At 30.9% G+C, this 25346-nt stretch overlaps 2 protein-coding genes across 4 annotated transcripts; both read left to right on the forward strand.

Moving 5' to 3' along the window:
* The first annotated feature begins 1149 nt into the window (after positions 1–1149).
* On the forward strand, positions 1150–7808 carry TRFL8 (TRF-like 8). Of its 3 annotated transcripts, none has more exons than XM_020361922.3 (9): positions 1150–1307; positions 3244–3317; positions 4092–4191; positions 4854–4906; positions 5146–5233; positions 5662–6281; positions 6872–7096; positions 7170–7223; positions 7429–7808. In XM_020361922.3, exons 2-9 carry the CDS (start codon positions 3267–3269, stop codon positions 7621–7623), a joined length of 1386 nt encoding a protein of 461 aa, XP_020217511.1. In that variant the 5' UTR covers positions 1150–1307; positions 3244–3266; the 3' UTR covers positions 7624–7808. The 3 variants fall into 3 exon arrangements, with proteins under 3 accessions (XP_020217511.1, XP_020217513.1, XP_082916732.1); XM_020361924.3 differs by having other exon boundaries at positions 5662–6113; XM_083060606.1 differs by lacking the exon at positions 1150–1307 and adding an exon at positions 1459–1483.
* A 5341-nt stretch (positions 7809–13149) lies between these two features.
* On the forward strand, positions 13150–16048 carry LOC109799967 (indole-3-acetic acid-induced protein ARG7). Its single transcript, XM_083060487.1, has one exon. The coding sequence runs from the start codon at positions 14789–14791 to the stop codon at positions 15161–15163; it is 375 nt and encodes a 124-aa protein (XP_082916613.1). The 5' UTR covers positions 13150–14788; the 3' UTR covers positions 15164–16048.
* Positions 16049–25346: the final 9298 nt, after the last annotated feature.

Genomic DNA, 25346 nt, shown 5'->3' on the forward strand with positions numbered 1-25346 from the left:
CCTTACCATAAAATTATTTTTAAAATTTAACTTTCACTCTTTATTTTTCCAATTTTCTTTTATCAAACAACTTTTTTTTTTCTACATTCTTACACCTTTTTCATCTTATTTTCCCTACATTTCTTTTTTCTATGTCGAACGCAATATTAACTATAATCATCTCAAAATGACTTAGATAATACTATTTTATCATGATTTTAATAAATATAAAGTGTTGATATACTTTTTTTTTACGCAAAATAATAAATAAAATTATGGCACAATTTTTTTTGTCAATAAAAAAATAAATTGATTGACACTTTATATTTATTTAAAAATAATACTTAGATATAGTTATTTGGTTTAAATTATTTTTTAATTAGAATTAAATATTTATCTCAATAATATATATTTACATTTAATACATATCTCATTAATGACGTGTAAAATAGTACAACTAAGTCATGAGATAATTATCTAACAAGTTAACATTTAACACATGTTAAAAAGGGGTCAATAAAATACAATTGATTAAAATAGTCTTTAATCTTTTAAATTTAAAATAAATTTACTTTTGTCCCTCAAATTTAAAATTATTATTTTTAATTCTTATAATTTTTAAAAAGAAATCTTATTTTAATTTTTATATTTAAATTTTATGAAGAAATTTATTAAACATTATTACATAAAATTTTTTTTATTGATATCTTGATAGTAAAAATATCACATTAAATTCAATTGATATTGTATAACTGTCTTAATTTTTCACTTTCAAATATATTATTGATAATTTAAGAGATTAAAACAAGATTTTCAAAAATTTTAAAAATAAAAAATAAAATTAAAAAAATATAAATAAATTTATCTTAAATTTAAAAATCTAAAAATATATTTAAACCTATAAAATTTTAATCCGTGGACAGCGAGTAGCTTGACACGAGAAAAACGCGAGGCACGGACGGACGAGAGTCGCTACAAGTGGGGAGGGTGAGAGCGTGAGACACAGTGACGGCACCAAAACGACGTCGCGTCTAGCATTAGCGAAGAATGACGGAGTTTATTGACAGCGTAAAGAAATCGACCATCAACAGAACCAATGAATGTGGGACACGTGTCCGGTTTTAGGAGACTCTAAACGCACAATTTGGATGACAACCAGCGTCGGATAAATTAATAATAAAAGAAAAACTCGGATTCCGTCGAATAAAAACACCGCACCTTTTCATCCCTCCATTTCGTGTCGCTTTTTGGCGGTTTTAATCTTTTTCGGTTTCGAACATTCGCACGAATTTCTCTCTCACTCTCTCTCTTCAATTCAACACTTCGAGGTTCGATCTTCAGCCTAGTTCTCGCTACTTTCTCTCTGGTTTCTGCTGTAGACTGGATCTTAATATTTTCGTGTTCATTATTTTTTAATTTTAATTTAATTATGCTTTCACTCTCGTTGATTTCTGAGTTTAGGGATCGGTTAGTTCGGGATTGCTTTGCTCGATGAATAAACGCGGTTGGGGTTTTATTAGTTCATTTCTTCGTTTCTGTTTTCTCGATTACTTCGCTCGCGGCATCTTAAGTAGCTCGATTTTGCCGACAAAAAATGAGGAGAAAATCATGCGAAAATATCTTTTAACTATTCCGTGAGCGATGGTCTAATTAGTAATTATTATTATTATTATTATTGGCTTTTAATCGGAACCTCAATTTTGTTGTTCTTTATTCTCCTTATTTATTTAATTGAGAAAGGCTTAAATACATCGAGTGTGTGCTTTTTACATAATGCTGTTAATTGAAAGCTTCACAGTGATATGGATTGTCTTCGTAACTATTAACTGTCTATGCCAGGATTGCTATTCAAATTGTTCTCTCTTCTTACGACCTTTAGGGATTATTTTTTATATTTTAATTAATGCAATTACTCACTGTTAATATGATTTAGTGTGGCCGTGGTAATTTTGGTCACTGTGGTTGAGTGTGTTGTTTGAAGGTAAAAAAAGTTATGTGTGGGACGAGAGGGGAAACTTGGTTGTGCCGTGTGATTCTTGTTCTGGCAGTGGTTTGGTGCTTGTGAAAGTGTGAATTGAGCAGTTTTGTGGATTTTAAGTGAGATTTGTGTCAGTGGGAGTGTTTTGTGGCCTCTGTATGCTGTTTGGCCCTTCGGTTTCTCTTGAGGATGTAAAAAGGGATGGGAGGGCTTTATGTTCTGTTTTGTTTATTGATTTTATTTTTTTCCACCTTTCTGGTTTTTGTCTTAGAGGACGTTCGGTTTTCCACTTGTTTTCTCTTCTTACACCCCTTTCTTATAATAGCTTTTATTCTGAAATCTGAATTTTGACAATCATGCGTTTGAAATATATTGGTTTTTATTTGTGATATATTGATAGAAAGACAATGATTAAATGCTTGAATAATCAACGATCGGATTATTAAAAATTGATATAAAACATAAATTATTGAATGGAGTAAATCTTAATATATTTAGTCTTGAAGTATATATATATATATATATATATATATATATATATATATATATTTGTGTATATGTAGGGATCAAATTATTCCAAGAGTAACTCTCGGTAAAGTTATGAGTTAATCACCTATACACGGCTAGTGTAAAGTTTTTTTACACCGACAACTAATTATATCTTTTAATTATGTCATGTCACTGTTAAAAATAAATGTGTTTATAGTGATATGACACAATTAAAAGATATAATTGGTTGTCAGTGTAAAAAATTTTTACACTAGCAGTGTATAGGTGATTAACTCTAAAGTTATTCCACTCAATAATTTATGATGTATGTTGAATTTCAATGATAGTTAAATTAAAAAATTTTAATTTATAGATTAAGTCTACAAATTTTTAAAAGATTTGAAGACTATATATATTTAAATCAATGTATAAAATACTTTTATGATTATTCATCAATTTGAATTAATGAAATGATGTATGAAATGATTTTTATTTTTTTTAAAAAAATTTGTAAATTTGATCTATACATTAAGAACTTTTAATTTAACGGTTGAATCGTTAAAATTTAACACACTATGACTAAGTTATTGAGTGGAGTAACTTTACCAAGAGTTACTCTAGGAGTAATTTGATCCCTCCTCTCTCTCTCTCTCTATATATATATATATATTGTTTTTATTTTTTTCAAGTGAAGATCTTACATTTGTGGTAATGCATGCAGTCACGTACATTGATACATGTGGATATAAATGAGAAAAAAATGATTAAACTGATGCACATTGAAATTGAAATTGTAGGATAATATTCAACAGAACATGAGATGAATCGGGAAGAATATTTGCGGAAGTGTTCCAATATGAAATGCCAAAGAGTAAGGAATTTTTTTCATTGTTGTTATGCCTTTAAGCTCAGATATATAAGTTTTAATCTTTTTTGTTATTTCACAATTGACATTCTGCATTTTGCAAAATCTAAAGTAGAATCAATTTTGTGTATCTGATTATCTCATATCTGTTGCACCTGATCATGGTAGATATACTAAATTGACAATTCAACTGTGATGAACTGATGATTTGCACCTGAACTATTAAATTAATTGTTTAGTCTTCATCTGAAGTTTAGTTCCGATTTGGGCTTCTATGTGAAGGAGGATTTACATTGTAGAGTAAATTCAAATGTTCATCCCTGTCCACATTCAAACCTATGTCATAGACTACTTTAGGTTAAAAAAATTCCCCCTGGTTAGCACTTGTACAAAATAAATTCTCAACTTATTTTGTGAGAAAAGTTGAACCACTGGTGATGTAGGCTCAAATCTGTCAGTGTCAAAATTAACCTTGTGATACTGATTGATGTTCACTTCTTGAAATAATTCAACTTTGTTTGCTTTCTTTTAAAAATATATTGCATTTGTTCTTTTTAACAAGTGTAAGTCAATTTTACCTTTGATTGGAAGGTATACTTGGTCCTTGCAAGATTAATATTTTGAAAGAATAATTTATCAAAGCTATTTATGTGTGAACACTTATGTGGATTCACATTGTTATTTCATAATGCTCTTCTTTACTATTTAAATAAATATAGTAGCAATATGGTTTTGTTTAAAATGTATCACTTATGATATCTATGTTTTAAATTTCCATAGGTTCAGGTGGATGAATCATATGTACCTGCACTTCAAGATGAAGTAATGGAAGTTGAGCATTTGCTTGCAGAACCTAGAAATGATCATGCTTCCTTGGATGGTATATTACATTTTAATGAGGAGAATATAGGGAAATGCTATGATGCTGAAATTCTTTCCTGTGGATTTGAATTTGGTTTAAAATCAAGTAGTAGTAAACTAGTAATTCTTAAATGAGTTAAAGCTGTTCGTTCTGATTCTATTGCTTTGATTTCCATATATCAGGAAATGACATTCTACTTTGACCATTGGCAAGAAGCTATTATTTGGGTCTGTATTTTGATTTTGTTGCTAAAAAACTGGAATAAATGAAGTAAAATGATGAGGTGAAAGAATGAAGAATGAAAGAAGCACTTTACCCCTATAGGGGGTTGATCCGGAAGGAAGGTCCTTATTAAGCCTACCCCCCACACACCCCCCCCCCCCCCCCCCCCCCCCAAGCAATAAAAAAAAATAAAAATTCAATCAAGTAGTATCAGAACTTGAATATTGTTGTCAGTGATTGCTTAGAAGTGTAGAATTGATGTTGCATTTTCAAAAATATGAAATCAAACTTCCTATATTTGAGATACCCTATCTTGGATTAGATAAATTTTAATAGTTGATAAAGCTGTATTGACATTGTCTTTTTCTTATATTCAGAGCACAAAAATGATTTTTGCTTTCAAACTTTGGTGATTATTGGGATGTTATATCTAATGCTAGTGTCTTTACACTCATCAGGTTGTTTGGATTCTCATACAACTTTGAATGACAAGGATGATTTGGAACTGGAGGTATTTGTCTTCACTGTCAATTATTGTTGGGATGATATTGAAGTTAGTAATTCATATATTTTTATATTTATACTGCTTGTTATTGATTACTTGACTGCTTCAGTGTATCATCACAGGTTTATATGACTATATCACCTTATCTAATGTCAATTGTTTATAGTGCATTGCTAGTCACATAACTGCTAAGTTGTTTATGTTTTTATTTTGTTTGCTATGAAAATTATCTTTAATTTTGTTAGGTCCTTGATGGATTGCTTGATGATGTTGAAATCGATGATCTTGAAGGAACTGATGGTTTCTCTGGTGCATGTGAAGAATATTTATTGGGTAAATGATTAACTGTTCTTAGAGGTGTAATATAAATCAATTCACGTGTCTTCCCCTTACTAATTATGTTTTTGAGATAATTGGTTCATGACATTATATTAGTCTCTGTGACTAAATAATATAGGTTTGATATTGATCCCACGATGCTATTCTTCTAATAAAAAAAGTCGAAGGTTAACACAAGATAGGCCTGTGCATTGTCTATGCTTCAAGCCCAAAGGTTCTTTGAGGGGACCTGTTATAGATGAAATATAAAACTATTCATGAGCTTGTGGCATATTTGGTTCATGACAATTACAACTATCAAGATGTAATCTTCTGCTATGATATTTTGATAGAAAGGAAGGAAAAAAAAAATAGTTTCTGCTTCCTCTTTTCCATTATTGCTTTCTGTTTTGCTTATTGCAATTTATTTTTGCAATCTACAGATTTTGAATTTGCTGGCAAATTTGAGGAGGTACTAGGCTCTGATCCTTTTGAAGGTTCACTCTTGCAAAACTCAAGTTCAGAAAGTCATTCTTCTGGATTAAGCGGAAGTAGCATTGTTGGTGGGGTATTAGAATCAACAAAAGTACCTATTGCACAATCTGAATGTAAAAATGATTCTCTAGATGAGACAGTAACCTATGAATCACATGGTACCTTCAGGAACAATCCAAGTCAACCATCAAAAGTAAATTGCAGGTACAACATTTCACTTGATATACAACATCTGCAAGGGTTGGATAATGATTGTCAAGTAGCTAGTGGGTTATTGACATGTAAGAAGGAAAAGGGTCTTGTTGAAAAATGCCAACCTGCTGCACTTAGAGAGAAGAGATTCCGAAAGCCTACTCAGAGGTATATTGAAGAATTTTCAGATTCAAGGTCAAAAGAAAAGGTACCAACTGCTGATACAAAAGCTAAACATTCAAGTGACTCATCATGTAATGTATTTCATATAAGAATTAAAGCATTGAAAGAGAGTCCAAGCGAGAAGTCTAGTAATGAAAATAGTGACTTGATACTTCCTGAGTTGCAAGTTAGCAAAGGGCGTTTGAAGAAAGAGGTACTGTTTTTGTTAGGGCCCTTTTATCCCTTTATATTCTTCAGTAGGGGAGTATCATTTCTTCATAACCTGCCCTTTGGGTTGCGAGAGATCCTTTCTTTAGTTATATTTTGTATCATTGTGTATATATTACTTTATGATCTGTTTTGATATACATTCTCTATCTTGTGGTTTTGAATACTTATGCATGAGCATGAATATCAATATTTGATAATTATGTGACCTACGTATAAATTTTATTTCTCAACTTGTATTATTTGTTAAAATTCAGTCCACTGTATCTTGATGAATTGAGGTGTGAAGTTTGATTTCACTTGCTTATTGATATGAATGAGCTTCATCATGCTTCCCTGGTCTTCTCTGAGCTTCATCATAACTGTTTCTGTGACTGGGCTGTTGAAACAGAACTGTTCCTGTGGTTGAGATTTAGTATTTATGTTATCTACGAGATTGAATTGCCCTTGTGTTGGTGGGGAAAGTGTATATTTAGAGACGATAACTGCATATTAACATGCATGCCTATTATTTATGGCTATGGTCTGCAGATCTAAAATTGTTCTCTTTCATCTAACAAGACATTTATTTTTAAGGAACTTGAGTATGATGAGGAGTCTTTTCCCTCGGAATCTGAGGATGGATGTTCCACAACAAAAAGATCTAGAAGAAACGATCGAAGAAAACATCAGAAGATGTGGACTCTCCCTGAAGTGATGAAGTTGGTTGAAGGCATATCAGAATATGGAGTTGGTCGTTGGACTGATATAAAGAGGTTTTTGTTTTCTTCTTCGAGCTACCGAACTCCCATAGATCTCAGGGTACTTCTCAAAGCTTTCCTTATTCAGTTGCACCTTCTTCCAGACCTGTTTTCTAAATGTGAGATTTCTGCAGGACAAGTGGCGAAACCTTTTGAGAGCCAGTTCTGCACAGAAAAACAAGACAGAGGTTAGCTTTCTTTATTCCTTTTGAGGAACTTACTTTGATGTTTCGAACTTAAATTGGTGTACGGTGTACCAATACTTTTCCAACCTTATGTGATGCGGTACTTACATAAAGTTGTTTTCTTTTTTAATATATGCTATCTCTGGCAAGATTTAGTTTGGGAAACGAGGACAAGTTAATAATATAAATGATCATGTGGTGATTACAGGCTGAGCAAAATGACGAGCTTGCCCTGCGTCCCTTACCATTTAATGTGGTACATCGTGTGCGAGAATTGGCTAAAATTCACCCATACCCTAGGCAACGTGGGTCCAAGAAATCGCGTGTTAGCCAAGCTGGCTCTTTTGTCATTGCCAAAGATTCTCCTAGCAAAAGAAGTGTACGTAGGAAGAAGTGTACTTAATAGTTCATGTGTAATTCAGTCAGGGAAATCCGTAGTCAAAAGAATCTTGTCGAAATTTAGGTATAACATCTGCACAATTTTATACTGTCAAGTAATTTCTGCTTGTGTATCTACAAAGGCATAGAAATTTTGAATTGTAAACATGAGTAATCATTAGTTGTCCTACAATAATTTGCGATGCTTAATGCCTTATGCCTTCAATAGTATGATTTTCTTAGGTAGTGTTTGTTTCCGGGAGAGTACTGTTCACAAGCAAAGAAAGGCGTGAAAAGATACCGTTTGTTTCTGCTGATTTGGAACGAAGGAAAGGCGAAGAAAAGCGAGGGGAAGCACTGTTGCTCTCCTCGCACAAAAGGGAAGAAAGGAGGTGAAAGACACGTAGGATTTGTGAAAATCCGAAAATACCCCTCCCATGCATGTGCCATGCAGTAGAGAATCTCTGGCATTTCACGGACCGTCCTTGTCTCATGCATGCATACTGGCAGGAATCTCTGCCATTGTTGACTGAATTATTGAAGGAGCTTTGTCGTTGCGTTTGAAATAATAATATAAGAGGAAGCTCTCTTTGGTGGTATGTCTTCACAGAATTTCCGTTGAGTAATTTCGATTGGTGTTGTTCAAGTTCTTCACGGGCTGTTACGTGGCTGGTGCGTCGCTGGTGCGTGGCTGGTGGTGGCTGGTGGTGGCTGGTGGTGGCTCGTGGTGGCTGGTCGTGAGTGATTGCGGAAGAGCTCCTCCATTGAAGATTAGTTTTGATGTCATTTAATATATATGAAGGACCATAATCGATTATGGTTGGTTACATAATCGATTATGGCCTTCCATAATCGATTATGGGTGAGGCATAATCGATTATGCAAGGCCATAATCGATTATGTGCCAAGCATAATCGATTATGCAGGGTGTTTTCGCTGACAGTGGAATCCGGAACGGCCCCGGAACGGCCCGTTCCAAAATACATTTTATGAGGAAAACGCAAAATCAGAACGGGCCGTTCCACTTTTGGAACGAGCCGTTCCACTTTTGGAACGGGCCGTTCCACATTCCCCAGAACGCCCCGTTCCGGTATGAGAACGGGCCGTTCTGGTTATGTGAAAGAGCCATGCAAAATGCGTCCAGAACGGCCCGTTCCGGACCCGTTCTGGGCACATTAATTTATTAATTGATCCGTATATATATATATATAATATTTAATATATAATACCTTAAATAATTATATTTAATTTATATATAATTAATATTTAATATATAATACCTTAAATAATTATATTAAATATAAATATTATATATATATATAAATTAAATTTTAATATTAAATAAATATATTTAATTTATATATAATTAATATTTAATATATAATACCTTAAATAATTATATTAAATATTAATATTATATATATATAAATTAAATATTAATATTAAATAATTATATTTAATTTATATATAATTAATATTTAATATATAATACCTTAAATAATTATATTAAATATTAATATTATATATATATATATAAATTAAATATTAATATTAAATAATTATATTTAATTATATATATATATTAATATTTAATATATAATACCTTAAATAATTATATTAAATATTAATAGTATATATATATATAAATTAAATATTAATATTAAATAATTATATTTAATTTATATATAATTAATATTTAATATATAATACCTTAAATAATTATATTAAATATTAATATTATATATATATATATATATAAATTAAATATTAATATTAAATAATTATATCTAATTTATATATATATATTAATATTTAATATATAATACCTTAAATAATTGTATTAAATATTAATATTATTATTTATTATAATTAGTATCATTATTATTTATTATGATTCTTATTATTTTTCTAATATTTATTATTATTCTTATCATTATTTATTATTTTTTTAATAAATTATATCTATTAATATAATTTTATTGTTATTATTATTAATTACAATAAATAATATTTTACTCATTTCTAATCCAAGGGTAAAAGTGTAATTATATATTCATCTCTTAAATTTTTAATTTTTATCTATCATTAAATTTAAAGCAAATATTTAAATTAATTTATTTTTAAATTAATTTTTTATAATTTTTTAGTTAAAATTTATATATTTATCTTTTAATTATAATAATTATAAACTTTTTTTTAACCTAAGGGCAAAATAGTAATCTTTCACAATTATCAATTAAAAAATTTATTTTTATCTATCACATCAATCAATTCATTCACAAACTTTCACAAACTTTCTCTACACTTTCTACTCACTTTCTCTTAATCCAAACAACCTCACTTTCCACTCACTTTCCATTCAAATCCCTCCTTTTCCACTTCCCCTTTTCCATCTTCAAATCCAAACAAAGCCTTAGTGTACTAAAATCTAGTCTTGATGCCTGACAAATGTGTAGAGCTGTGTCTGACTCAATGTAACAAATGAATGGTTGAGTGAAGGCAACTGGCAGTGAATTGGATTATATGTATATGTATATTTGACATCTAAAATTTACATTTTAAAATGTATCAGAGTTGCGTCAGATATCCGGTTTTCATGCAAGATAAGGTTAATATGGTGTATAATTTTTCACTTTATAAATCGATTTTAAACGGAAGTGACACTTTTTTTTTTTTACTATTCTTCTTTTTCAAGTCTTCAATCACTTTTTTTATTGGAGGAAAGAATGTTTAATTTTGAGAGGACCCAGAAGCATCTCGAGGATGAGTCATTGGGTCATATTGGGTCCTGATTGCACTACGCTAGAGCCTGGAGCTCATCATGATTGTGATAAACAATACTGTGGGTTCTTTTTGCAGAATTTTAGTGGTTGTGCTTTCTAGGAGTCATATCATTTATACTTCACTTTTTTATGTTTTTTTTTTCTTTTGTAATTCTCTTTTTTCAATATCTTTTCATTACATTGTCTCTTGTACACTTTTCTCATGTATTTTCTTATGGCTATCGTGTTACAACTACAAGGATAGTATTTTTTTTTTCGGTAAAGGAATAGTGTAAGTTTGAAGGAAAAAATGTTTACACGTAAATATAGACCGACGTATATACAAATTACTTTGTGCCGTGAGTGTGGGAAGAGATGAGAGGGGGAACATGTTCAGTTGAAGGAACTTCTTTTAAATTCTTTTCTTCTAAATTCTTTTCTTCATATTAACATGCATTAGGAGAAGAGATATATGATGTAATGTATTTATTTTTGCAAGAACAGACAATTATTTATGCCGAGGTTTATCAATCTAACATAGCAGTAACATGTTGTTTTCTTCTGATAGAAAAAGGGTAATCACATCCTTTCAAACTCATACACGACCTGACATGCAAAGATCAAACTTTATCATTAGTTGGATTTTGAATCTCGTAAAATTATATTAGCATGATGAGAGGATCGTGTATATTTGAGAGGCAAGAGGTGAAAGTTGCGCGTGAATATTGAACTTTGTAACAAATAAACCAGAGTGGCGAAGAATATGTATCATGTGAAGGCCTTCCTTGAGAACTCTACCGACGCTAAAGTACATTTTAGAAGTTGACGCGGTGTTGTGGACAAGAACAAGTTTCCAAAAGAAGAAAGAAGAGGAGTTTGCTTCCCAGAAGGAAGCATGGAGAGGTGTTGAATAAAGGCATGAGGAAATGGGGCAGTTAGGGAGAAGTGGAAACAAAATGATAATGTGTGACAGCTCAAGAAAACACAGGAACGCACGTGAAAGTGAAGCAAAGAGTGTCTAATCAAAATAATTTAGATGCACAAAATGGCTGCGAACCATATATTATATAGACTATAGAGTGCAAGTGTGTTGAGGTGTCACCGACCATTTCTTCTCTTTTGAGAGAGTTATATCACATAATATCCTCTCACCCACTCGTGAGCCCCGTGGCCCAAACCTCATGTGCACCACGTCCTTTCAGTGTACCCTCACTCTCACTGATGACTGAACCTTATCTATCATTCTTACATGTTGCTCGCTTTAACCAAAATATAACTCACGTTCGTTGCCATTACTTTTATATGCAATGTGATATATATGCTGTTTCCTTAAAATTGGACCTTCTTTTCCAACAAATTATGAATTAAATGATGACATTCAATTCAATCAATATAATGATTATTAGAATGTTTTATGAGGCGTGTTTACGTCCATTGTTCAATCAGCCATAGTTAGCACTTAGCAGGTACATGGTATAGATACGGATACCCGGTTCATGTATATATGTACGTACGTGAGTGATATTCATTGGTTTTTGTATTATTATATATAAGACTTACAGAAAATGTAGTGTGTGGTTGGATACGCGTTACCTGCTTCAGAATAAAATATATGAAAGTTAACTGCCAACTCCTTCGTGAACGCTGTCAACAAACTCGTTCAATTTATGAGACTGATTTTCATGGGAAGGGATCTTCTGTTGTGGAAAAAATAAAACAACTTGATACGCAACTCTGATAATCTTCTTTTGTGGCCACTATTCAAAGACAATTATAATTTTATATTTGTATTTTAACTTTTTACACTAATATATTTAAGGAGAAAATAATATATATATATATATATATAATAATGTCTACTTGTTTTAAAATAGTAACTTTCTACTTATTCAAAGAAAAAATTTTACAAAAGCACGAAGTACTTTTTTTTTTATTGCTAGTCTTGTAATAAAAATATTATATTGATCAAAAAGTTATTAAAAAAATTAATGTTTTGATTGATAGAATGGAAAAATGATCACAATAAGGATTGAACTTAGATTTTCATGTTTCCACCGAATATTGGAAATAATTTAAAAATAAATATAGAAAAAAATAAGGTGAATTGCTAATATTATTTTTCTTTCATCTCTCGTGCTTTTTTCAAACTAAACATTTTAAATTTTAATGTATTTTTTTTATCCATTTTTATTCACCTTTTCATTTCTCACTCATTTCTTTTCTTGCAACCAATAAAGTTTAAAAATGTATTTATTTCAAGATATCGTATTATATTTTTGAAAATTACGTTTCTTGGGATATTATAACTAGAAATATCATTTTTGGGTATATTTAATAGTGTCTGAGTATATTTTGATTTTTTTTTTTAATTTTAAAATAAGTTAAATATAAAAAAAAAATTACAAGTGTAATAAAAAAAAAATAACACTGCATATAATATCATTTTTCCTACCCTTCATCATGAGAATAAAAATCACCTAAAATATAAGAACATAATTTTATTGAGTAATTTCATAAGATCCTTAAAGGGCTTTTTTATATCATTTTGGAAAAGTGTTGGCAGTTTACTACAAATAATCACGTGTGAAACTGATCGTGCTATTCCTTTCAACCAACCAAACACAACCGACATTTGTCTTAAAGGGGATGAATCAGTGTGCTGGCTCTCAATCATCTCTCTGCGCATCTCTGTAAGAAGAACAGACCCAGGAAAAAAAAAAAAAAAAAGGGAACCTCAAATTCTGAATTAAATTATATTTATGAATGTAAGTTGCTTTTAATTTTCCATTTGCACAACAAAAATTGGACCTCAAAAAATGTTCCACATTAACTCCAACCTTTCTTAGCTAACCGTTAATGCTTGGTTCAAATTATGTTTGTTTGTGTGTTTTGTTTTCCTTTCACTAGAGTATTGTCTTCTAAGTACTAATTCTTAGGCAACAGTGATGGTGCTAAATTGATAATATCCATAAGATGAAGCCAATTAAATTTGATATCCTGGTTGAGTTTTCTAAAGATCCGTTATGAGGAAACATGGGAAAGGAATCAAATCAAAGATGTCAGTCACATATTCTACATTTGTTCAGTTTTCAGTGTAAAAACTGTGACTTCCATTCTCCTATCTGCAACAAGAGATATTTCCTTCCATCCCTTTTGCAATACGTAGCCCATTTCCTGTACTTCTGCGAGCAATGGAGGGAACAGTGAAACTTATCCCAAATCCATTAGCAGAATGTAGCAACCATATCTAGTAAACTTGATGTGTGATTTTTGTACGGACAGTACCCTCTTTAGTCCTAGAAAAACCATGCTTTAAGATAATTAATTCAACATATATAAGTAGTGAGCTAAGACCAATCCAAATGGGAATAATAAATTCACATCCCAACAAGAAAAAGCCACTGAAAATTGAAAGGGACACACCAACATTAATGCATTATACATAGAAAGTGGCTGATTAATTACAGATTAGTTCAAATCAACCCCCCACAATATGTAGAAAAAACATTTTTAATAATCATGTAGCTCCACTTCCTCAGTAGATATCAAATCCGCTAACACCAGTATGCACACACTCGCATTATCATATGATCCACTTTGTGGCACCAAAACAGTTGTTTTTGCCGACTTTTAACACTTGACAGTACAAAATTTTCAACGATTACGACTCAAAAAAGTTGAAGCCCTTCTCTGAATCTAAATAAAGTGCCTCAATCTTTTATCCATACCTGTGCATTTGAAACAAAGTGGGCTCGCACTTTGCCCAAGAAACTTATCCCACAACCTCTTTTCACATATCTTATCTTTCCCTCGAGTTGTGGGGTCTTGCATAACACTCAGAACTTGGAAAGAATCAGTGATTAAGCACTAGCCTTGGAGAATTTCAGAGAAGTACAGAGCCCTTACTTTCTAGGATCGATCTTAATTAATCAGTCATATGTCATATTTTATATACGGAAATTGCCGACAGGTTTCCTTTGGACAATGGTTAACCAATCAGAATTAGAAAGTTTTTTTTTTATATAAAAAAACTGTTTACATAATATATGTATAACTTTATTGTACAATAAAAAAAGAATTTATATATTAATTCTTTAACCAACTTCCTAAGAGTACTAATCAACAAGAACTTATAAATATATATACATATCTTAAAATTGCCATGCATGTTCGTACAGTGTCGTATCAGAGTTATATACAAATGCTAACTAACTAAGTCAATAACTGGCACACTTGAATAATGTATATGTTGATCCCCATAATTATATCATTAGCAAATAGCATAGGCTACCAATCATGTCAACCATTTAATGCTCCAGACGATTGATTCTTCCCATGCCACAATTATATATACCTTATCACTTTCTCAAGTACTCACTGCACTTTTAATCCTCTCTCTCTCTCTCTCTCTCTCTCTCAAAAGTAACCATGAAGTCAAGATTTCTTAGAGGGTGCCTTAAGAAGTGCAAGAAAATGGGGGGTAGAGTCATATCTTGTGGTACTTGTGAGCACTGTTGTGAATGGGCTTTGTGGTCCTCTACTTTGCATGAAGGTTGCTCCATTCCAAGTGATGTTCCAAAGGGTCACTTGGTTGTGTACGTGGGAGAGAACCACAAGAGATATGTGATCAAGATCGCATTGCTCCATCACCCTCTCTTCAGGGCATTGCTAGATCAAGCTCAGGAAGAGTATGATTTCATTGCAGACTCAAAACTCTGCATTCCTTGTGATGAACACCTCTTCCTCAATGTCCTTCGATGTGCAAGCTCCCCACAGAACCAACGAGTGTGTCTGTGTCTTTGAGGAATCACTTTTAATTTGCAACATTCTTTAGTTTCCATGCTGTTGAAATTCTTAGTTCTAACTATGCTGATATATATGTGTAGCCTTCCATATATATATATTAGTATTAATTAATATATAAATGTTGTAAGTAGATTGAGGCATAATTGATTAAGTGTCGTTTAGGTGATGCGATTCATCAATTCAAGAAGAGAGAGAATTCAAGTCTGTTTGTTTTGTTGCTTTTATTATGATCACAAGATATAGAGTTGGTACACTGAGCAAAGCAAAACCAGCTTTCAAACACGTTACTAAAATAGTGCAGCAAATTATTGGCTTAATAATGAATAGGTATGGCACATTTAAGACTGGAGAAGACATGTAATGTAAGCAGTGTATCATACACTTGTCCCTTTCGTGTATCACATTTTTTCTCTTTTTAATTAAAAAAATAAGACAGTAGTCAGAGAAAATAAATAAATAAATAAACAAGCTAAAAGCTACGGTCTGCGGGGATAGTCTTGGTTTTTAAAAGAAGGTATGTACGCTTTTATAGCTTCTCCATTCTTTTTAAAAAAAAACTATACATTTGAATTTTAAATTTTTTATAAATGAGACTTACTAATAATCTCTCATTCTTATATTTTATCAATAATATTAATGTTACTAACTTATTATTATTTCATAAAAGGTGCATTTTAGACTAAAAAATTTGACACTAACAGACCTACAATTCAGTTGAGGGTGAGCAAAGATTTTGATAAAATTACAAGAAAATATCTAGAATTTATATATTTTGCCTCCTCTCCTACTTTTATTAATTAATTTTGGACCCATTACATCAAAATTTTCATTTTTCTATATGTTTATTATTTTTTATTCAAGTATTTTGATTTGAAGGTCACAATTTATCTTTTCTATATGTATGATATATTAAAATTCTATAACTTCAATATTTATGATTTTATCTTCATATATATAATAATAATTATTATTATTATCATATATTTTTTATTTAAAAAAAATGTTTCTACTGAGTCAAAGTTCTACATTCATCACTGCTTAACAGGCTACCACTGTAGTGAACAATTCTTTAGTTATTTATTAAGAGCACTCCACAAATCCCTTGAAGTTGCTCTTAGTGTTATATGTCCTATATTTAACTAGAAGGGAAGCATACAGTGAGAAAAAGAAGAATTCACCGAAAATACGTGTTGGGAAATTAATAAATGTAAGAGCAATTTAGAGTTGATTATTTGGTAGTCTAGTTAATATTGAGTAGTATGCTGGAATTGTTCCGGTATCGAGTTCAATTTTTATATAAAAAAAAAAAAATTAAAAAGTGAAAAATATTATTGATTCTTAAATCTCATATGACAATGTGAAATCTATAAAAATTTCAGACAAATTTGGAATTAAATCTCATATGACAATGTGAAATCTATAAAAATTTCAGACAAATTAATTTGGAATTAAAGATGCTCTAAGTAGATAATTTAATTTTCATGTATTGTTGTTTTATATTATCAACTAATTAATTAAAAACTATTTTATATAATTTTAAAAATAATCGTTATAAAAACTAACAAATTTATAACTAGCCTTTCAAATTATCTTAGTATAAGACATATTCAACTTCTATTTGTAACCTGCTCTTATTTTTTAGGTTGGTTCTTACTTCTTATAGTTAAGTGAAATAGAGATGAACCTTCAAACTATATATTATTATTATTATTACGCTAAAGATAATAGGATACTATGAAATTATCAAAATAAATTTTTATATCCCGTAATAAAATCTTCCTATACGAACAGTCAAGATAATTAAATATTCAAGAAAATAAATAGAATTTAATAATAATCACCACGTGAAGGAAAAAATAATTAATCAAATTTAGTTGTTCGAGAAAATAATACTTTGCTTCTCCCAAAATACTTTCTTTATTGTACAAAAAAAAAAATGCTTGGAAATTATTTATTTAATCCCACAGACATAAAATACAATGTTCCAGAACATCCTGTTCCTGATTGTGTTTAGATTGCTATTCAGCTGACATTTTTCTTAAAAAAAACTCTCGACTAGTACTATCGTTAAATTCATGACCAAATACAAGGTTATCGAATAATTCAATCAACCACCAAATCAAAACTAAATCAGAATAGACTAATAATTGGATCTTCAAGCATATCATATTTTTCTTGAGGCTAGTGCATCACCCATTATGTTATCATCGCATCAGCCATGTGACATATGTGCACCTATCAAAGTGAACTCAATTTAAATATATATAACATATGAAACTGCAATTCAGATTTACTTATCAAATAATATTAACTTTAAAATTAGATTAGATGTGATATAATTAACGTAGTCACATTTTTTAAGTATGTATAATAAAATTTAACTTAATTATATTGTTTATCCTTTAAATTTAAAGTATGTATTTTTTTCCTTAAAATTTAAAATTTATGTTTTTAGTTTGTAAAATTAAAAAAAGATTATTATTTTAATTTTTAAAATTTAAAATTTATCTTTTAGATATTTTAAATTTAAAACGTGTTTTTAGTATTATATATATATATATATATATATATATATATATATATATAAAATTGATTTGGTCTTTTGAAATTTTTGTCAATTTTTGTTTTTAGATCGGTTTTGGTGAATTTCGTATATGGGTTCTTTTTATTCAAACTAGTAAAAGTTTTTTTAATTTAGGTACGTGTAACCAGAACTTTGCCAAAACACTTAAGAGGGTGATAACTACACTGAAATCAACATGCACCAATTTCTAAATATTCGTCAATAGTTATCAAAAGAGAGTTTTCATGCATGTAGACATTCAAATATACTGAGTGAACCATATATATATTGGCAATACCAATCATGATCTGATTCACATAATTGTTGAGTTACAATACATAGAATATCTTGAGAAGAAAACAAATTACCAACCTAGGCTAAACTACACTAACACAATCCTAGAAAACAAGAAAAACGTGGCCAAGAAATCATACCCAGTGATCTCGTGCATGAAAGCCATATGCGCAGGCAGTAAGTGCTTGTGAGAGTTTTCAAACATGATTTTCCGACCTTGTGTACGAGATCGCTTCTTCTATTTGTAGAGATAATTGGAGGCAGTTATTTACGTATAAGATCGTCGTGGAGTGTATAACTGCTGTTCACTACGTGACTTATGCGATTTCTTCGTAACTTGCGTTAACTTCTTGTAACCGCCTATCCCATGTCTACCTTGTTCGATCCTCGAAAGTGTCCCTTAGAGACGGTCTGGTACTTTCTATTTGGTAACTTCCTCGTCAGCTTGACGTACCCTTTTTAACTGCTTATAATTATTGATAACTTCCTCTTTGCTCCTTTAATCTCGAGTATTTCTCGAATATACACATTCACAGGTTCCTTCGAGACTATCTGTATTCTTGTGAAAACGCCTCCAATTCCTAGTTACCCTTCTATTTTTACCTTTTTTGACTAATTTTTATGGGCCTTAACTCAAGCAACCCCAACAAGACCTCAAACAATTTAGTTACTAATTTTAGTTTATGAACATTTTATCGATTCTCATATTTAGTCCTTCTTGCTACTAAAAATTGAAAATGCTCTAATGAGGGAGTTGGTATTCTTTGTACTCCAATTGCTAATAGGAGTGGAGAAGCGAGCATTTGCAATGACACTCCCACACTTCTCACTCAAGGAACTTATAACGAAGACAGACGAAATAAACTTGTGAAGAACCTTAAGATTTTGCAAGGGATCTTCATATGGAGTTACTATATAAGAAGCTTCACAATTAGAAGGAGGAGGAGGAGGAGGAGGAGGAAGAAGAAGAAGAAGAAGAAGAAGAAGAAGAAGATAGAAGAACCCTTTTGTAAGTATTTGCACTAAACATATTCTTTCTGTAAAGTTCTTTGTACGTAATATGTTGTACTACGTGTTGATAGGAAGACAAAACAACTTTGTAAACCTTAGTGGTTCTAATTTATTGGGTTTGAGCCTGGAGACACTTATTTATAAAAGAATACTTGTTATTTGAGCATTGGGAGGCTTGTCTATAAAAAAAAATGTTTGTAGCTTGAGCCTGAAAATGCTTGTTTATAAGATAATACGTGTTGTTTGAGCTAAAGAGACTTGACTTCACAAAATTGCTCATATTTAAGTAAATTTTAAAGTATATATATATTACATCAATTCTAATCTATAAATGAGGTATCAAATAAGTTTGAAGATAGAAGAATCCTTTTGCAAGTATTTGCACTAAACATATTCTTTCTGTAAAGTTCTTTGTATGTAATATGTTGTACTACATCTTGATAGGAAGACAAAACAATTTTGTAAACCTTAGTGATTCTAATTTATTGGGTTTGAGCCTGGAGACACTTATTTATAAAAGAATACTTGTTATTTGAGCATTGAGAGGCTTGTCTATAAAAAAAAATGTTTGTTGCTTGAGCCTGGAAATGCTTGTTTATAAGATAATATGTGTTGTTTAAGCTAAAGAGACTTGACTTCACAAAATTGTTCATATTTAAGTAAATTTTAAGTAAATTTTAAGTATATATATTACATCAATTCTAATCTATGAATGAGGTATCAAATAAGTTTGAATTAATATAAATTCTTGCATGTATGATATAAGAGAAAAGAAATTTTAATTTAACAGTAGGTTTTAAAAATAATCATCCAATTGAAAGTTATTAAATAGTGTAATATTTGATATAAGTTACTCAAATGTAATTTGATCCCTATTCATTTATTGATGTAACTTTTATAACTACTACATCATTCAATAACTATATAAAAGTGAATTTTGTTGATTCAATTGTTGAATTACAACTTTATATTCCTTTCAATATGTAAGTCAAATTTTATTAAAAATTGAACGATAATAAAAAAAACAAGTGAATTGGTTGCAACTAGTGTTATAAATATCAGATCAGACAAGCGAATCCGATCGAGAACTAATGCAAAAATCAAAACAATTTTCTCATCAGATTGGTTACGCAATTAAACCAAATTTCATTGAAATAAATTGGTTAGTTGTTGAAAAAAAAAATAGGTGAACAATCGGGTTTCCAAATTTTTTTTCAAAAGATATAAATTAAAAATAAATAAATAAAAACATGTTTGGACTTTATAAAAGTTGTATTTTGAAGTATTGATAACTTAGACATGAATTTTGAATGTTGATACTATTTATATTTTAATTTTTAAACTTATTTATTAAGTTTTATTATTATGAACTTGATATTTATGAATTTTATTATTATGAATTTGTTGTATATAGAGTACTTTATATTTTATAATGAAAATATTTTTATATTTGAAGTATGAAATTGTGTTATTATGCCTTATGATTTTAAATTTAAAATTTGAACATGCGATATTTATTGTGAAGTCCCACATCGGTTAGGAAGGAGAACGAAGCATGCCATATATATGGGTGTGGATACCTTCCTTGTGTGGACGCGTTAAGCAAAACCGTGAGGGCTGCGGCCAAAGCGGACAATATCCACATGCGGGTTGCTGGGGTGTTACATTTGGTATCAGAGCCGGGACCCGGGCCGGTGTGCCAGCGAGGGCGCTGGACTCCCATGAGCGGGGTGGATTGTGAAGTCCCACATCGGTTGAGCGTATCCACATGCGGGTTGCTGGGGTGTTACATTTGGTATCAGAGCCGGGACCCGGGCCGGTGTGCCAGCGAGGGCGCTGGACTCCCATGAGCGGGGTGGATTGTGAAGTCCCACATCGGTTGAGCGGGGTGGATTGTGAAGTCCCACATCGGTTAGGAAGGAGAATGCATGCCATATATATGGGTGTGGATACCTTCCTTGTGTGGACGCGTTTTGGGGTGGCATGCGTGCCATTGCCAGAAGCAAAACCGTGAGGGCTGCGGCCAAAGCGGACAATATCCACATGCGGGTTGCTGGGGTGTTACATTTATCATCTAGAATATTAATAATATTATTTTTAATGTAGTTCAATTTAATTGGTTTAATAAGTGATCATTTGGTTTGACCGTTAAATCATCAAACTACAACCATAATTGATTCAATGACCAGTTTGATTTTTATAATGTTGGTTGCAACTACTCAAACAACCATTAGACATAACAAGATATTTGTAACAATTCAATAGATTACTTAACTTACTATGGTTCAGTCACTACGCAACGAGAATATAACTTATAACAGATCTAGGATGATCATGCGAGAATTATATAAACAAGTAAGCCATATTTGTATAGGGTAGAAGGGTAAATTACTAAAAATGAAAACCCTCACGAGCTATAAACATACCCTATACAAACATAAATACACTATATGAATATATAATTATATACAAGATTGACCTTACGTTGTCAATCAAGCACCTATACACAACCTAACTACATTGAGTAGCCATTAACAAAATAGAGCAACCATTAACTCATCATCGACTACACAAGTTGTCCCACTAATCATGTCTTGCTCTCATCAAGAATCATAATCATCACAATTCGAACTATAAGAAAAAACACAAGGTAAGCTTGTGAAAGAATTCAACATACTTTTACTCAACATATCAACTTTCAATTTAAGGGCAATGTCATTCAACCACACCTCATCATCTTTCAACACAACAACAACAATATCATCAAAAATAACTTTAAACAATTTATACAACATGATCAACTTAACACATTCAACATAGCAACACATATAAATACATCACTAATGTGTCATCGCACATAGCAAAGTGTGGAGATCTCCTACAACTAAGGTGAACAATTTAAAGGATTAGACTTTACTGAACCATAATGTGTGACCTATTTCAACCAGGCCAACTAACAACTCAATTTGATTCTCGGGTTTTCCACTTAAATTAGGAAGTCTAGTACTATTGTCAAGGTAGAATATTTTGGGTAGGGACCTACCATAGCATTAACTTACATCACTAAGTCACCTATAGGATTAGTCCATGGACTACCCTCCAAGTACTACACCATCCAATACTCGGTTAGGAACAAAGTCCCCGACTTTGTACTTTACTCAGTTGGTGCATGTATACATGTATGGTTCAACTTAGCCCTTATACGAATCCCACATAAATCTTAGAGAAGACAATGTACAACTTACTGTTTTGCAGTCAACTCACTGATTGAAAGTTTTTCAACACTTGGGCTCTTAAAATACCTCATCTCATATACGCACAATGAGATATTTAGTTTTCAAAGTCATCACTTACTCTCCTCTAGTTTTTATGTATCTTAAATAAAAATGTATCTGAATTACATGCCTAACAACTTAACAACTTTACATCTTAACAACATATAGTTTCACAACTTAGTTTCAAGTTACATCTTAACATCATAACTCATCATAAATAAACCAACTTATTTGTAAATCATCTTACATCCCAACAATATATTCATCATCATGTAAAACACACACACGCACACACACACACACGCACACACACACACACGCACACACACACACACGCACACACACACACACACACACACACACACACGCACACACACACACACACACACACACGCACACACACACACACACACACACACACACACACACACACACACACACAATCCTAGCTCTTGGTCAAAGCGATAGAAACTCGCTCAAAGCATCTCGTAATTTGCTTGGAGTGAGCCCACACAGAGAGCTTCCATAGAAGTCTCAATTTAGATGCTTAATGCAATGCCACCCTCACTTTGAGAGAACAAAACTCACTCAAAGCGCCTCAAAATTCACTTAAGATAAGCAACGTCAAGGATCATCCCCTGAACCTCCAATTCCTTTGTTCTAAGTGAGTGAGTTCCTACTCTGAGTGACAAAATCTCTCTTGGAGCGATCATAATTCACTTCGAGCAAGACCAGGTCAGAGAGCACCTAGACTTGTTTTCCTAGCTCGCTTGGAGTGAGTAAGTTCTCACTCTACGTGAGCTTACTCAAAATCTGCATAAGCTTCAAAAACAACAACTCAATCCTCCCACTCTTAACTCCAAATTCATAAATATCTCTAAAAATCAACCACATGCAATGCGAAATTCAACAAACATGCATTATACATAACTCATTTATGATAATAAAAGCAACATGCAACTAGGGATTCAAGGAATCTTCATCTACACCTTCAACGTCCACCTGAAGAGCATTTCTACTTCCCAAATCATCATATCAGAACACCTCAAGTTTCCCTTACCTTGTGATGAAACGAGTCAAGAAGAGGTGAGGAGAAGACCAAACTCCAAATGACTTAGAATCCTTGGCTCCGAAGGCTTTGAATCACAAGCTCAACAAGAAGGATTGGCTATTAGAAAAGGAAAATGGAAATATCTCTTAGAATGAGGAAGAAAAGTTTTGAGATTATTAAAAGTACTCTCACCAGCTTTTCTCTAGGAATTCTAGACATGTGAACCTATGAGATCCTAGATTTTAGAAAGCCTTAAGTACCCTTCATGAGCTGACCCATCCTAGCTTAAACACAACTTAAACAACACCTTAAAACATGGATGTCACAATCTCCATGAAAATAGTTGTACCGGAAGATGATGTATATGTTTATGTTTTATAAACAATTTTTTTTTAAACTTAAATATTTTTAATCCACAAATTTGGGATATGTATTTTTTGTCTCTCAAATTTAAAATTTTTATTTTTACAGCCTGTAATTTCAAGAAATATTGTTTTAATCCTTCAAATTTAAAACTTATATTTTTAATCTCTAAAATATCAAAAATTTATTATTTTAATCCCATAATTTGTCATTGCCATAAGATTAATGACTAGATTTTTTTTAAAAAAAATTATACAGACTAAAATGATAAATTTTAATTTTTTATATTTTGGAGACTAAAAACGCAAGTTTTAAATTTGGGGACCAATTCAAACTAAAAACATAATTAAATAAATTTATTTATTTGTTATTTTTGAAGAATTTTCAAATATTATTGTCTTTACTCTATGTTTCTAATTAAGTATCCTTTTAGCTTATATTGAAGTTACCAAGAAAGTTATTAATTTTGCTGACTTAGACTTTGTTAATATATTTCCTATTTTATCCTTTTTAAATGATTTTTTTTTTCATAAAATTCTCCCAATTAACTGTCATTAGTTTCTTCTCTCACATTTAAAGCTTTCAATGATATCATTTTCTCTCTTCAAATACTACTAATTATTTACCTTCCACTAAAATATACTTAAAAGTTAAAAGATATTGATTAGAGTAGGCATCAAACTATTGGCTGAAATACAAATTTTTATGAAATAATTAGAGAATCCAGAGATATAATTGACAGAGAAAAAAATAATATTATCTAGAAATCTAAAAATGACATATAAGAAAGAAAAAAAATTAAAAAAAATATGACTCTTAAAAAGAAAAAGAGGTTGTATTTAAGTTCATCTTTCAACAATATAGTCAAACTTGAATTGATGGCCAACAATCATCATGCACATGTAATGATGTATTTCCAAATCAGCTACTTCTTTTTTAAACAGCTTAACTGTATCGCTTGACAAACATTTTAACTATGTTACGCAATCTATGTCATTACGATTTTTGCAGAATCATTTCTCTCTTGTAAGTTAGTGATGGCCTGGTGGGGATTGGAGGAGAATTTACATTGTCTAAAATTTGAACTCTGGTAGTGTTATTATAATTTTGATAGATAAAAAGAATACAATGTTGGTTTTAATTATTTTTTAAACCTTATATACATGTTAGGGTAGTTTGGACAAATTATTTTATAAGTACTTTTAAGAAAAATAAAATAAATAAACTTTTTTATAAGTTAAAATTAGTCTATACATAAATTAATTTGCAAAATTTTTCTTCTCAGTTTTCTCAAAATCCTTATTTTTTAACTAGTACATAAATTAATTCTAACTTAAAAAAATTTATTTTGATTTTTTTTCTTTTCTTTTTTTTAGAAGTGTTAAAATCTTAAGCGATTCCTACAATTGCATCTTTAAAAGAATCATGTCTGAATATGAAGTGACCTTCCCATAGACGTTATTTTCCTAATCGACTTAGGAAATATGGTTAAGCTTAAGACCAAGACATTGATTCGACCGAAATTTTGAATTGTCAGTTAAATTACCCCTTTGTCCTTTAAAATATAACTTTTTACAAAGGATAAATGGCAACAAATGATGTTTGAAGGAGTAATTAAAGACA

Source organism: Cajanus cajan, chromosome 7 (assembly GCF_000230855.2).
Source record: "Cajanus cajan strain Asha chromosome 7, NIPB_CcT2T_4, whole genome shotgun sequence".
Taxonomy (NCBI): domain Eukaryota; kingdom Viridiplantae; phylum Streptophyta; class Magnoliopsida; order Fabales; family Fabaceae; genus Cajanus; species Cajanus cajan.

Bases quoted from the DNA above. Each gene is read 5' to 3' on its own strand.
- LOC109799967 (XM_083060487.1), top strand. From the start codon at position 14,789: ATGAAGTCAAGATTTCTTAGAGGGTGCCTTAAGAAGTGCAAGAAAATG.
- TRFL8 (XM_020361922.3), top strand. From the start codon at position 3,267: ATGAATCGGGAAGAATATTTGCGGAAGTGTTCCAATATGAAATGCCAA. The intron at 7,097-7,169 runs GTACTTCTCAAA...AGATTTCTGCAG, and splicing joins GAACTCCCATAGATCTCAGG to GACAAGTGGCGAAACCTTTT. The intron at 7,224-7,428 runs GTTAGCTTTCTT...TGGTGATTACAG, and splicing joins CACAGAAAAACAAGACAGAG to GCTGAGCAAAATGACGAGCT.